The 14,791-nt window shown below is 38.9% G+C and overlaps 1 protein-coding gene across 3 annotated transcripts in view; it reads left to right on the top strand.

Moving 5' to 3' along the window:
• LOC116793499 (neural-cadherin-like) overlaps nucleotides 1–14,791 on the top strand; it is a 61,284-nt gene that overhangs the window by 20,035 nt on the left and 26,458 nt on the right. For 2 of the 3 annotated variants that reach the window (XM_032701387.1, XM_032701389.1), the window contains exons 5-15: nucleotides 1,045–1,156; nucleotides 2,343–2,592; nucleotides 5,385–5,527; nucleotides 8,276–8,448; nucleotides 9,468–9,636; nucleotides 10,374–10,544; nucleotides 11,467–11,639; nucleotides 12,635–12,802; nucleotides 13,006–13,255; nucleotides 13,353–13,480; nucleotides 14,350–14,536. In XM_032701387.1, the coding sequence (XP_032557278.1) occupies nucleotides 1,045–1,156; nucleotides 2,343–2,592; nucleotides 5,385–5,527; nucleotides 8,276–8,448; nucleotides 9,468–9,636; nucleotides 10,374–10,544; nucleotides 11,467–11,639; nucleotides 12,635–12,802; nucleotides 13,006–13,255; nucleotides 13,353–13,480; nucleotides 14,350–14,536 (1,924 nt within the window). The remainder of the gene's footprint in view (nucleotides 1–1,044; nucleotides 1,157–2,342; nucleotides 2,593–5,384; nucleotides 5,528–8,275; nucleotides 8,449–9,467; nucleotides 9,637–10,373; nucleotides 10,545–11,466; nucleotides 11,640–12,634; nucleotides 12,803–13,005; nucleotides 13,256–13,352; nucleotides 13,481–14,349; nucleotides 14,537–14,791) is intronic. The other variant, XM_032701388.1, reaches the window with a different exon arrangement.

The following is a 14,791-nucleotide window of genomic DNA, read 5'->3' as shown; positions in this document are numbered from 1 at the left end:
GTCAGTGTAACAAATACTGGCTGTAGCACGCCAGAGATGATAGTTTCTATTGCCCCTTTAATGTACTACAAGATGAAGAGGGGCAGAATATGACTTGAAAGAGGATTATGAGATGATTTTACAAATACATTTAGCCTAAATGTAGTTTAACTGGTACCTGCTTTACACTGATACAACCTCAGCAGTTGAGAGAGAGAAACTCTAGTTTGTGCACATCTGCTCTGTAAGGCTCGATGGAATACAGCTCTACCTCTGTAATGCAGAATGCCCCAAGCAGCTTCAGAGAGCCTGAAGTGCAGCAGGATGAACGGCCAGAAAGGCTAATTTACACCCTCCTTACTGCTTGGAGTGTATGCAACTGCGGACTCACACCTGACACAGGAATAAGAAAGCATTTTTAAAGATGTTAGAAGCAAAATTGTGTTTCTTTCTTGGTTTGCCACAACCACGGAATATTCTGAGTTGGAAGGGACCTGCAAGGATCATCGAGTCCAGCTCTTAGGCCTGCACAGGACACCCCAAGAGTCACACTTGAGAGTGTTGCCCAAATGCTTTGTGAACTTTGTCAGGCTTGGGGCTGTGACCACTGCCCTGGGGATCAGTTTGCATCTGATTTGTGCTGCTCTAATTGAATTCAGAACTTGGTCTTGGAGATTTATACTGCTAAAATGTAATATGCTTGGCAGTAGAGCTTTTAGTGTTACGAATCACAGAAGTGTTGTAAGATAAGGTAACGGAAAAAGGGTGCTTGGCAAGCAGATGGTCCATTTTCCTTTAAATTAGTAGTTGGGAATAACCAATGGAGATGAAGGGTGAGTGGAAAACATTGCTGCAGGGTCTGGGACTTGGCAATTCCCAGTATCTTGGAATGTAATATCTCTGCAGGAAAAGAGCAATCTAAGAAAAATGGTTTATCCTATGTGCTATAGCTGCTGAAGACCTCAGGGATGTTTTTGGGAAGTTCTTTTATGTGATATGTCCAGAGTACTGAACCTGTTCCCTTGATTCACTTTGCTGTTTAACATTCCCCTCTTCTCCATTAAGGTTTTGGTTGTAATCACAGATGTGAACGATTGTGCCCCCGAATTTCATCAGTCGATTTACAGCAAAGTCGGTGTTCCTGAAACAGTTCCTATGACAACTGCACTTCTGCAAGGTCAGTACTCCTGAAACCATTTGTTACATTGAGTGTATATTTTGTTTTCCTCCCACTACTAGTTAGAATTCAGTTCAGAGGCCAAAATTTCCTGTCCCAGCATGGGTGGTTGCAGCTCTCTGAAGGCAAGTGGCACTTTGTAGAATTCTGTCAGTTATTTACTAATGCCACAGCCCAAATAATTTTGGGGGAGGGGGAGACAAAGGAAAGAGATCTTCTCTGTAGGATTTTGAAGTAACAGAACTTCAGTTGTGGTTGGTATTGTAGCAGCAGGTTCATGGTAGTAATCTTGCTGCATTTCTTGAAGGAAGAAAGTGATGTTGGATCAGAAATTATGGACACTTCAGCTCACATTCTCTGCCCATTTCTGAGAGTCCTTTGTGGGCTTAATGTAGGAATTCTGCTCTCTTGCATTAAAAGCTTCATATACAGTTTAACTGTTCTATATGAGGTTTTGTTTACATGCTTGACAAAAAGACTTTGCTTCTGCCCAGTGGAACCAATAACTTAAGCTTTAAGTGATGGTGCTCTGTAAAATGTGGCAATAAAGCAATTTTTTGTCAACTAAGCAGTTGTACACGGGCCTTGTATTAGTCTTTAACCGTCACATAAACTTTTTCTAAATCTTGAGGGGGAAAAGGAAATTAAACAACAGGAAAATTGCTTTTCCATGGTAAACAGGACTTTATAACCTTCTACTGTTCTGCTTAGTGATTTATCCCATACTAATGGTAGTTAGTTGCTGTTCTGGTAACTGTGCTTCTAGCATGGATTTTGTAGGTTATGAGTAGGATCTGACAAACACATAAGGTGCATCAGTTGAATAATGTATGTAAATATTCCGTCTTTAGATCTGTTTGAGTGATCTGAAGTCAGCACTGTGGATCAGGTGGACATGAGAATGTAAATTTCTGTGTGGGAATGTGTTCTTGATAGTACAGGGCTCTTTAAATCCACCAGACAAAGGCAAGATCTAGTGGCGGGATTCAGCTGGGGACTTCACTTTTGTTTATTTTTAAATGACTTATTTTCAGGTAAGGGTTAGTTCAGTAGAAAGCACAGGGGAGAGCACAGTTTTATAAATGATTTCAAGCACCACGTGCCAAGGCAAGGCCTACTACGGGCACGTAGCATTCCAGTTCACTAACTTTGATCCACCCAATGTCTTTCTCTTCTCTTTCCATAGTGACAGCCACCGACTGTGACTCCAAAGAGAATGCCCAGTTGCTGTATTACACACTGAGTCAAGACTTTGGTATCACTTCTCATGGCACCATTTTCCCAGCAACACAGTTGGACTACGAGCGACCCAACCACCTTTATGAGTTCATCATTATGGCTGTGGATCAAGGGGAAGAACCAAAGACTGGGACAGCAACCGTCAGGATCCATGTTTCAAATGTGAATGATGAAGCACCTGAGTTTTCCCAGGCAGTGTAAATACATATTCTTCAAACTCTTGTTATCTTTGTCATTTACTGTTGCATTTTGTGTTTTGGTTGAAAGGCTGATCACAGGGTGGTGGTGACTGGCTTTGGGTCAGTCAAATCTGAGAGCTGGACTGACAAATGGGGGATGATATTTTCACTCTGAGACTCTCTTACTAGCAGGAAAAATTAGAAAAAGTAGTATATGGACAATCCCTTCTGACAGATCTTGCACTTCTATTTCTTCCAATGTGTACTGAAAGATATGATGCAGTAATTTCAGATTATACAGTTCAAGAGGACCCCTCCACCACCAAAGGAAATCAGGCAGAAAAAACAGGCAACACAGTGTTGCCCTGAGCCCTCATCCAGAAACATGGCGAATTTTGCCTTTTATTTAGGCAATTTAAACTTAGAGTCAGCAATCTGCATCTCTGGTTTATAGTTGTTAAAGAAAAATGCTTAGGTGACAGAATCCTAAATGACCACTGAATTATAAAACACACAAGATAAATGCCAGTAAGTGGAGTTCACTTAATTTCACTTAGTCCTATGCCCTACAAGCTGTATATATATGTATTTTTTTCCCTCTAAAACATCCATAAGCACTTTTCTTCCATGGTTGGGGCTCAGAAACATCTGAAGCAATGCCAAAAGTACTATAAACTTGCATTCATGTTAAAGACTTAGTAATGGAATTTCCAGTCAGCTTCTGCATCAACCTTCTGCTCTTAGAAGTTGCTCAGAACAAAACTGAGGCAGAGATTTCAGTGATGTTAAGCTCGGGGTTTAGCTGAACAAAACATCAAAGCTTTCTGACAGTGCTTGTTGTGTGTAAAGATAACTTCAGTCTTCAAAATCTTGCACCCTCCTTTCTTTTCTGAGCATTGCTTTGGAGATAACAGCTTGGAAAATTTGATCTTTTGTAATTTCTTATTGGATCTCTCTGTATTTTCAAACACTAAACCAGGTTAAGTTTCTCACTCTTCAGCTGGTGCCTATTTTTCATTTATTTATGTGTTTTAATATTCAGAGACAATGAATATTTATCTATATCTGTTCCTAATATTTTAATCATAAGTGAGTGATGCTGTTAAAGATGCCGTAAACATCTCTAACAAATTGGAAGCAGAAAATATAGTTTAAAAAAAAAACCCAAACCCTGCCAATTAATATTTAAAGTTTACTGAAGAATATGTTTAAAATAAGCATTATTTTAAATTACCAAACATTTACAAGAAGCTTTTCTGTTCTCTGTGCAGTAGCAGGGAAACTGCTGTTGTGCATTTGTCTAGATTGGCATTGGAACTGAATTCAGCTCCTGGGATCCAAATTATCTCAAGTTTTTGATTAACTAGGCTTTGATTTTACTCTGTCTTTCCTGTTAAGAAAAAAACCCTTGAACTCAGAGGTGAATTTCAGGCACGACTTTGTTGACGTTTTCAATGAAATAGAATCATTGTGAGCACACGTAGATTAGGGCCTTTTGAGAGACTAGTTTGCAGTTAATGTTATGCTCTGTGACAGACCAATACAAATCTAGATGATGATGTTGTCCTTCTAGCCCTTTGTTTAAATAGATTTACAGTCCAGTATAAACTCACGATTCCTTGCCACGAGCTTTCTTTCGTCACGGTTATTCTTTATCTCAGTTATGAAATGCTTAAGGCTACCACTCTGTTTCATTTTGTCAGTTTTTACTTTCTCTTTTTTAAGAGACCTCTTCTGAACTCTTCTGTCCCTGTATTTCACATTAAAAATTATCAGCATTACTGTTCATTTGCTTTCCAGATGCAGAGTTAAGACAGTGTCTTGAGGGTTGTGACTGAGCTAAAGCAGAATAATTTACTTCTCTTACTTGGTTGAATGTAAAACTGGGGGAAGAAAAGAAACTGTTTCTGTGAAGGTTTCGTTGCAAACACACGTATCTCGACAACAAAAACTAAGGGAGAGGTTTTCTTTGCATCCATTTTCTTTTTCTTTAAATATTTTGCTATTCTCAGCATATGGCCAGTGGGTCCATAAGCACTCTGAACCCAGTGGTGCACGTGTTTGGGTGGATACAGGCAGCTGTAGTTCATTCTTACAGCTGAGCTTTGGGATATCTACTGTGGACAGGTCTGTGGTGTGCTTAGTCTGACCTATGCTCAATCTAGTCAGATAAAATAATAAATATTTGGGACTTTGCTAAAGCAGGGAGCTTTTCTACTCCAGAGAGCATTAAGCTTAGGCTGATAATGCCTCTTAAAAGCTTAAAATGTCAGTGATGTGTCTGGACTTGGGAAGAGATTTTTGTAAAATTGACATTATGCACATATCCTCCAGATTTGATTCTCATCTTAGTCATGCTGGGGCAAAGACTGCACTGAAAGCATTTTGGGGGCTTGTCTCAGAAAGTGTGCTGTAACAAGCACTGCTTTGACTTACCAAATGTTTGCTGTGGGTCTATGAATCATGAAGCTCATTTTTTTAAATTAAAAAACCCAAGTGACTTCTGCAGTTAGCACAAGTCTTCAACAAGTCTGAGCTTCAAAGCTGGAAATTTGCAGTGGAAATCTGTGGGGACTAATGACAGAAAGACATGGATGGTTGGATAGATCATCAATACTACTATTTCACTGCTTAACAAAGAAGCATTGTACCAGCGTAGTTGTATTAGTACATTACAAATCTCTGCAGTGCCCTCTGAACAGGTAATCAGTAGATGCTGTAAAGCTTAGTTCTCTGTACATTATTTCCTGTCTAAATTCATAAACTGCTGTCATTTTGGTTTTTGGTTGGTTTTTTTTTTTTTTTAACAGCTACAGGAGTTTTGTTTCTGAAGATGCAGGCCCAAACACCCTGATTGCTACAGTTAATGCTGTTGACCCTGATGGAGATGGTGTGACATACGAGATTGTGTCTGGGAATCAGAAGGGAAACTTTGTTATTGACCCTAAGAAAGGTAATGATAGATTAGCTCTTTGCTGCTGCAGTAATGTTGATTCTATTGTGATGCACTTTGAATTTCACAGAGTCACAGAACAGAACCACAGAATATTCTTGAGTTGGAAGGCACTGACAAGGATCATTGAGTCCAGCTCCTGTCCCTGCACAGACACCCCAACAATCCCACCCTGTCCCTGAAAACGTTGTCCAAACCCTCCTGGAGCTCTGGCAGCCTTGGGGCTGTGCCCACTGCCCTGGGGAGCCTGGGCAGTGCCCAAACACCCTCTGGGGGAAGAACCTTTCCCTGATATCCAACCAAACCCTGCCCTGACACAGCTCCAGCCATTCCCTTGGCTGATTTGGTCTCAATTAGGTAGCTATTATAAAACTGAATGCTATCTTTGAAGCTTAATTTTAAAAAGTGCAGGAAAAGGATGCATAGGCTCTCATTTAATGTTAAAAAAAGGTATCATTTTCTGAAAGTTCTGTATAATTGACCCTCTTTACTTGTTCAGTGTTTGCTTTCAATCTGTAACTTAATAGAACATTTTTATAGATAACAGGGAGCTTAATAGACAGTAACTTAATAAAGAATGTTATTATTGATAACAGTGTGACATCCCAAAATGTCAGACAGGGATCTGAATAGCATTTGATTTAGGAAACTGGACATTCTGGTTTTTAGATGAGGCTTCCCCCCCCACCGTGCTGATGTCTGTCCTGATTACACATGAGAGCAAACACTTTTTAGCCAAATTTACTTTTGTTGTACTGACACAAAATGATGCATTTGTAGGTAGAATGACACTACCATTGTTTTATTTCAGTGAAGGCAAAAGTATATAAAATCTGAACTAAAAAAAAAAATAGTTTTTATTTAAGGACAAAATCATTCCCATGACCATTGTTATTTAGCCAAGAACACTGCATGCATGTGGAAAAAAAGTGTGTGGATAATACCTTTCAGTTTAAGGCATTTGTTCTGAAATAGCAATTTTTACATCTTTTTAAGTTCTTTTCAGAATCACATATTTTTAAAACATGAACAGGAAAAAAAAAATCCCACCTCATTGGTGTTCTCATTAGAAAAAAATAAATAAAAAATTGCAGAAACACCCAACATACAAGTAGGTTGGCATATCCCTTTAAATTAATAGGATTGATTTGCTGTTGATTGCTTGAGAAAAACAAAAGAGGATGTTTCGAGATTGAAACAGGCAAACAAACTGAAATCCCATTGAAGGACTGAATTAACTTAATTAACTTCAGTTAAACTACTTTGTATTTTGAACTACAATCAAAATTTGAACTTAGAGTTTTCAAAGCATAAGCATTGAATATATAGGAAGGCATAAGCTGCCCTAAGTTATTCTTTCTCTTTATTTCATGGAGTTCACTTAACATGAAATTTTAATTTCAATGCAATCATGGTTTTGCAATATTAATGTGTAGATTCTGATATGTTCCCAAAAATATGGTCTGCAGGTAACTTGGAAGTGTTGAAGTATAATCCTGAATTTATTGTGAGCTCCTTTCTAACTTAAAAAGAGAGTTTCAGGTTCTGAGAGTTAAATTTCTTAAGATGCTTTGTCACCTGAAGAGGAACAGTGGTTTTGAAAGTGTCTAATTGCCACAGCATTAAGATATCTGACACTTCTGAAAACCCTTTTTTTAAGTGCTCCAAGCATTTTAACATTTGACTGATAGCATCTCTTGGGATTAGCTCCATAGTTTTAATGTAGATAATCATGTATAGGTACGTTTATACTTTTTTGGAAATGAATTTTATAGTCTTTGAAACTTTATTTTAGGAACATGAGCATTTTTTCCAAAACACTTTTGGGCTTTAGTTGCTGAATAAACCATTAAAGGTTTATACAGTGATTTGCAGCAGTTCCTTTTCAGGGATGATGTCAGGGGAATAGTCTGTACCCCCTTGGCAGAAATGTGGAGGTAAAGTGGAGATGTGTCAAACATAAGTGCTGCAGCTAAAACAATACATTTGCAAGCAAATTGAGTGACACTGATGCTGTGACAATCCTCTGTTGTAATGGCAATTACTGTTATTCCTGATGAATAACAGAAGTGATGGATGGATGATGGAGCAAAAGCACAACAACTCCTCACTGCATGGTCTCTGTTTTTGTAGCACAAAAACTGTTCCCTGACGGTGCCTTTACATCCCACCCAGCAGGGTGTAGCATTTGGGGGAATTATCAGAGTAGCAAAATAAGAGGTTTCTGAGGCTGTGCCTCTACAAGCAAATGCTGCTGTGACTGTGCTGCAGGAAGGCAAAGTTGAAGTAGTTTCAGTTGAGCCGTGGGGTGGCAGCTGCAGCAGGAGGCTGTGGCACGTGTTTCATTGCAGTAACGATACAGCAGCAGAGCCAGGCTCACTGGTGGGGCAGGTGCAGGTAAAACACAAGTCTACCACAATGCTTCTCTGTCTTTTTTTTTTTGTTTTATTTTCCTTTTTTTTTTCTGCAGCAGGTAGATGAAAGCTGTTCTGTGCAGGTCAGCTTAGGTGTAGCTGTTGTCTCATTTAGCTCTGTAGCCATACCTGCAGACAAAGCTGTTGTGATGTCTTGATTTTGTTTTAATATCAGACTGCAGTAAAAACACCATGGTTAAATTAAACTGCAGCAGCCTTATGGTTTATTGGTGAATAGGCAGACCAGAATGGTTTGTTGTCATTCTTACTGGTGAGAATAATAATGGTAATTGGTTAATGTAGGAAAAAAACCCACAACCTGTTGTTTTTACAGGGCTAGTTAGACTTCGTTCAAGCCCGTTTCCTAAGCTGCAGGGGACAGAATATGTGCTTAATGTCACAGCTACTGATGATAATGCCTCTGGAGGGCCCCATCCCCTTACAAGTACTGCCCAGGTTGTTGTGAAAATTGACGATGTCAACAATAACAAACCTGTCTTTCAAAAGGTAAATATTTGAGGCTCATTCATTTGTGTTGTACTGTGGGTAAATGTTTATTTAACACAGTGTTGTCACTGCAAGTGTGCAGCAGATGAGCTGCTCGGGGGTGTGGTGGGGTGGTGGTGCTCTGCTTCCCTCTCCTTTTGAGTCCTGGTGCCTCTGTCTTCTCCCCTTTTCCACCCCTCCCTAAGACCAGCAGGATTTGTCCTCCTCTTGTGTCCTGCTCTGTGAGCACCGTGCTCCCTGAACCACACCTCATCTCTGGCATTCCAGAACATGAGGCTGTGCTGCACTTTTGGAGTTTCCATGTGACATGTGAACAGGAATCAATAGGGATGGCTGTCTATGCAGTGGACCTGTTTCAGAATATTCCAAAATACCTCTCCAAATTACGTAGGCTTCCTTTCGTGGTCTGGAACTGATGAGAGAAGATTGAGTGTTTTAGCTTAAATAGTAAAGTACTGTAAGAAATAAATGCTGTCATTTGTTTCCAGAATGCTAATTCATATTAAAGATCTGTTGTCTAAAAATTTTAGGTCTGATGCTGATGGCTCAGATGTTGATGGACAATGTTGCATATTTTGAAAAGTCAGCAACTATTCATGTCAGTCTTGGAAATTCTCAATAACCTCTCCTTGACCAAGTTACTTTGTGTAGAAATCCCTTTTTGACCAAAACAATTCTGCAGTTTGGGCAAGTGTATGCCCTCTTTTTTTGTTAGACTTTTGCTAATTTAGAAAAATATTTGCATTTGGAAGTAACTGCAGCTTTTTCTCCAGATATTTTCATTTGTTGGAGATGCTCAGTGACCTCATGTTGGGTGTGGTTCATATAACCAAAAAATAGCGGGTGAAGTCTGTAAACTAATGATGGTACAGATAAAACATTAACAGCAATGCATGGGGATGGAAGTGTTGCTGAATTGTTTTTCCTTTTTTTCCCTCCTCTGATATATCTTTTTTATAGTAATTGCATGGTAAGTCCTTGATTTTTCTGTTGTTTTTTTATTTTCTCTCCTCTCTCAGTGCCAGTATTATCGGGAACATGCTTCTGTCTTGGAAAACCAGCCTTCAGGGACAGTTGTACTGCAGGTTGAAGCCACTGATGCTGATGAAGGAGCCAATGGTGTAGTGAAATATGGCTTGATGCACAGAGATGGTGTCCTACCAGCCTTTACTATTCATCCTGACACAGGTAAAAAAAAAGTCAGAACATTTAGAAACCACTTTTGTAACACTGGTGGAAAAAAGGCTTAAATAAAATCAGACTTCATGCTTAGTTTTTTTGACAGCAGACAAAATATAAACTGTATTAACTGCATGAACAAGTATTCCAGGAAACTAAGTTTCATACGTGTCCACTACTGAACTAAAACTGATGTTTTCCCTGAAATGTGAAAATTCTGCTGTGTGAAGTAACTTGTGTGTTTTTGTAACTGGATTTAAAAAAACCCAAACATTATCTTGCAACATTGCTAGTGGCATATAAATGATTTATCCAAGTGACAGTAGTCTTACAAACAGCAAAGGAATTTAGTCTTGCAAGGTTGAAAATAAGTTCAGGCTGAACTTTTGGAGGATGGAAGGCATGAAACATTCCTCTGCCCTGTATTTACTGCTCTTCAAAAGAAATGTTTCTTTAATAAACTCATTCTCTTAAAGTTAGTTTGGTACTTATCTGCATTTTCTAAATTTAAGTCCAGTTGTGTGTAAATGTAAGTGTAACTGAAGTTTATCTGCCTGAGCAGTACAGTGTCAGCTGCTGAAATTGTGAAATCTTGTAATTGGATCCTTGAACCCAAAGTTCATGTTACAGGTGTATTTAAACTTCTGCTTCGTATCTCGGTGTGTTGACAGACCAAAAAACATCTACATGCAGAATATTTTCAAATGCCTAATATTTTAACTGTCTGGTATTTACTTTGTTTTCAGGAGTTCTGACAACTGTTCAGGTATTTGATCGAGAAAAACAGAGGGAATATCCCATCACTGTGACAGCAACAGATCAGGCAGCGGAACCACTCATTGGAATATGTCAGATAAATGTTGTCATCCTGGACCAAAATGACAATGACCCCAGATTTGAAAACACCCACTATGAATGTAATTGAGAGTCATTGGATAGAGTTTCAGTGCCCTGAGTGTGAGCTTGCCTGATGTCTCAGATTTTGGGGTTTTTGTTTTCTTCCTGGTGGTAGAATATGTGACAAACTAGGTGATTGCAGCCAGGGATGCTCTTACCTTAATTAGTTGCAGAACTGTTACTCTGTGTAATGTGATGTAACAAGTATGGTCTTGGCTCATAGGCCTTCCTTATGGGAAAATTCCTGGAAGCAATAACCATGTCAGTCTTCCCTTACCTGAGGATACCAAGTGTCAGGTACTGCACAGGGATGGGGAACCTGTAATAACAGTGTGGATGTGCAGTGCTGGGCATTAACTGTATCCTTGGTTTTCAGATCCAGTAGATTTCTGTCATAACTTTTGATTGCGTGGTTTTCCTTTTCCCATTTGAATTTCATAATTCTTCATTGTCTGTTGTTTTACCTCTCCTTGGTGGTTCTTCAAAAAAACCCTTCCTGTTTATGGAAGCACCCTAAGACATGTATAATATTAATTAAAAAATGAAGACTGACAATTCTCAATTAGTTTTACAGTGCAAATCCTAGAAAGTAGTTTCTGACAATGTGGTCCTTTACTTCTGGTTTTATGCAATAAATTAAAATTCAGTTTAAATATAATACAGAGCAATTAGTCCTTTATTAAAATACAATTTTAAAAATTATAAGAAATAAGAATTCTAGGTTATGAATGTGATAATATGAAGTTCAAATGTGATCCACAGCTCTGGAGTGATAGCAACCCTTTAAAATACTCAGTGCAATGTGTATGACCATTGTTCCAAGGAAGATCAAGTTGTAGCTTCCATACATTATTACTTTAGTATTTCTTCAGGGCTAAATGAGATGTCCATGGTACTTCAGTGAATGAATGATGTGTTTGAAATATCCTTTCCTTACTTTAGATTTCTTAAGAGAGGACACAAGAGTTGGGACCAGCTTCCTGCGTGTCGCGGCCCGGGACGATGACTACAGCTCAAATGCTGCCATCACATATTCCATAGCAAGTGAAGAGCCAAATTACTTTCAGATTAATCCTACTACAGGCTGGGTGTTTGTGAACCAACCCATATCTCAGGTGTGGTGCTTGTTTTCCTTCCGAAGCTGATTATCTCAGTGTATCCCAGGGGGGACTGAGGCCATGAGTTTGTGTTGCCCCGTCATACTAAAGGATCAATATGCTCTGTTTAAATTAAACTTGAGTCTAAGGCTTTTAACTCATGAGTTCATTGACTGTAAATTGCATATAAGCAAACCTTGCTTTCAGCTGGAAAGCAGCACTGTCTCTGAGGATCTGCTATTCCCATTTCCCTAGCTTTGACATGCTAATTGAAGGGCTGAGATCATAAGCAGGGGAGCAGGAACCCAAGTGTAGGACTTCACTGTGTTAACAGGCAATGAGTTAAGACACAAACCTGAGTGTGAAATTTTGGTCCTGATACAGATTCCATACTTGATTTATGTTAGTTGTGGTGGACTAAGTGTAACTATCCCTCAGGAAGATGAAGGCATAATGAATAAAATTGTTGCACGAAAGATTGATCAGTTTGACCATTTCTAAACATCTACACAAACAGTTTGAGGTTTTCAGAGTTCTAAAGTAATTTGTGTTAAAATGAAAATGTTATTGTAAATGCCAGTTTTTACATACCTAACAGATATTTTTAATACTGAAATTTAACTTCTGAGTTACTGACACACCGTTTGGTGAAGATGTGTCCTTTTAGTATGTTTTCTTTAGTGAATCTAAGAACCCTGTGGACCTAATAAAAACTTTTTATGGGTAAGCTAAGGGAACTCAGGGGCTTCACAAAGTGGGCTATTTTGATTCTGTTTAGAGTTTATGTGAAATGTACTAAGGTGTATTGAGACACATATCAAAATATTCCAGCAATCTTCAGTAAAGCAAATAGCAGAATTTTCATTAACTTTGCACCTATTTAATATTTTGAGTTCAATTGAAGATATTTTTTTTTTCTGTGTAGGTTTAAGTGTGCCTTTAATTTTATATATCAGTTTATTTTGGAGCCCTGTTCAAAACCTTCTGTAATGAAACCTTTTTTTACTGTTCAGAGATCTTCTATAATTCGAGAAGTTATTGCTACAGATGGAGGCAATAGGAGCACTAAAGTTGAACTTGCTGTAACTGTTACCAGTGCAAAAAACCAGCCTCCACAGTGGGAAAGAGACAGCTATGAAGTTGTTATTCCAGAGAATATTACACGAGATGCCTCAGTTTTGGTAAGAGTGGACAGAGTTGTTTGTCTGTCTGTAGCTCTAAGGCTTTAGAGTAAGTGAATGGTTTTTATTTGTTTAAATGTGAGCTTTTATAACAGTTTTGTGTTTTGTAGCTGAGTACCTGGGAGAGTCAAAACACAAAAGCTTTGGGGAATGTTGCTGTACTTGCAGAAGTGTTGATTACACACACTTTTTGAACTGTGCAGACAATCAAAGCAACTTCTCCCCTTGGTGATCCCCGTGTGACTTACAACCTGGAGGAGGGACTTGTTCCAGAGACCAACATGCCGGTTCGCTTCTACCTGACTCCAAACAGACATGATGGTTCTGCTTCAGTCCTGGTAGCTGAGCCCCTGGACTATGAAACAACAAAGAGCTTTCTGCTGAGGATTCGAGCACAGAACGTTGCTGCAGTTCCTCTGGCAGCGTTTACCACGGTCTATATTAATGTCACAGGTGTGTCGGCTCTTCAGGGATGTTACAGCAGAATCGTGCACATTTTTTTCTTTAATGCTTTATAGTTTTCTCTGTCTGTGCTCTTTTGGTGTTTCAGATGTCAATGACAATGTCCCATTCTTCACTTCATCCATCTATGAAGCCTCAGTAACAGAGGGAGCTGATGTTGGGACATTTGTCATTCAGGTGTCTGCCACTGACCTCGACCTTGGTCAGAATGGGGAGGTAAGGAAGGGGGACCTACATGTCCCTTGATGAAGGGTGGAGAATAACTTCTGTATGAGCAATGGCTAAATAGTCGGGGAGTCTTCAGCCTAGAAAAGGGAGGAGTAATAGGGAAATGTAGAATGAATTAAAGTAGTTTATTACAAGCTTCTCTCTGTTGCCATGTGAAAAATGAAACTGAAACTAGTATGTGTGAGACAGAAAACAAATAGGAAATATTTATACAACCTGGAGTTTAGGTGAAGTGCTTGCTATAGAATGCTCTGTTCTGGAAGGTCTACATAGACAGACCTAAAATGAGATTGGATAAATTAAAGGAAGAAAAACCATGTTAAAAGCTTCTATGAGCTGTAAATCACTGGGGGTATTGCAGACTGAATCCTTTCAAAATATGGCAAGTTAACACCCAAAGTGGAGATATTCCTTGTTGATTTAAAAAATTGAAAGTAGGTATATCCTTAGAACAAGAGTACAAGCTGAGGGCAATCACAGAAACATATATATATATATACACATATATAATAGAGACTGGAACATGATCCACAATACTGAGCAAGTTCAAATCCAGCTCACCTGGACTGGGTTAGTACTTGGGATCTTTAGCTGAGTTTGAGTGCTGTTGCACAAGCACTGTGCAGACATGTACTAGTCAGCTTGGGAATTGATTAGATAAGACAGATTTATTTCCTTTACAGATCACCAGTCAACATGCAAGGAAGTTAATTGACTTCAGATTGCTCAAGATGCAGTTTTACCAGGCTTTCTTGGCCCCGATCGAGTTCTCAGGCACAAGACTGTTCTTCCTCTCCCTAAATACTTATTTAGCTGTGAACTTTCCATAGATTAACAACTTCTGTTTAACCCTTTAGATAACTTACTCCCTGTTACATGACAGTGGCAGAGACTACGCCCATTTTCGCCTGGACTCCCAGACAGGCTCAATATACACGACCTCGGTGTTTGACAGAGAGAAGAAGGGCTCCTACCTTCTAGAAGTCAAATCAGTGGATGGTTCTGAATCAGCCAGACCTGGAAAACATGGCAAACCAAACTCTGGTAAGAGACATGTCTGCAACAAGCGTGATATTACCTGGATTGGTCTCTGAAATGCAAGATCAAATGTTACTTTCCTTTTTTTCAAATCTACTTGTGAAAGAGTATCAGTTGGTTTGGTTTCAGGATGTTTTTTTCACTGTTTGTGCAACAGTTGTGTCACAGCTGGAAGATAAATTTTATATGATCATCAAGCAAGTTTTTTGTTCTGAAATTAAAAGAAAACTAGAGCTTCATATTTAGAGTGTAGAGAGAATT

This window comes from Chiroxiphia lanceolata, chromosome 13 (assembly GCF_009829145.1).
Source record: "Chiroxiphia lanceolata isolate bChiLan1 chromosome 13, bChiLan1.pri, whole genome shotgun sequence".
Classification (NCBI taxonomy): domain Eukaryota; kingdom Metazoa; phylum Chordata; class Aves; order Passeriformes; family Pipridae; genus Chiroxiphia; species Chiroxiphia lanceolata.
Note: the sequence above shows the minus strand (reverse complement) of the source record. Positions and strands in the feature narration are given on the sequence as shown.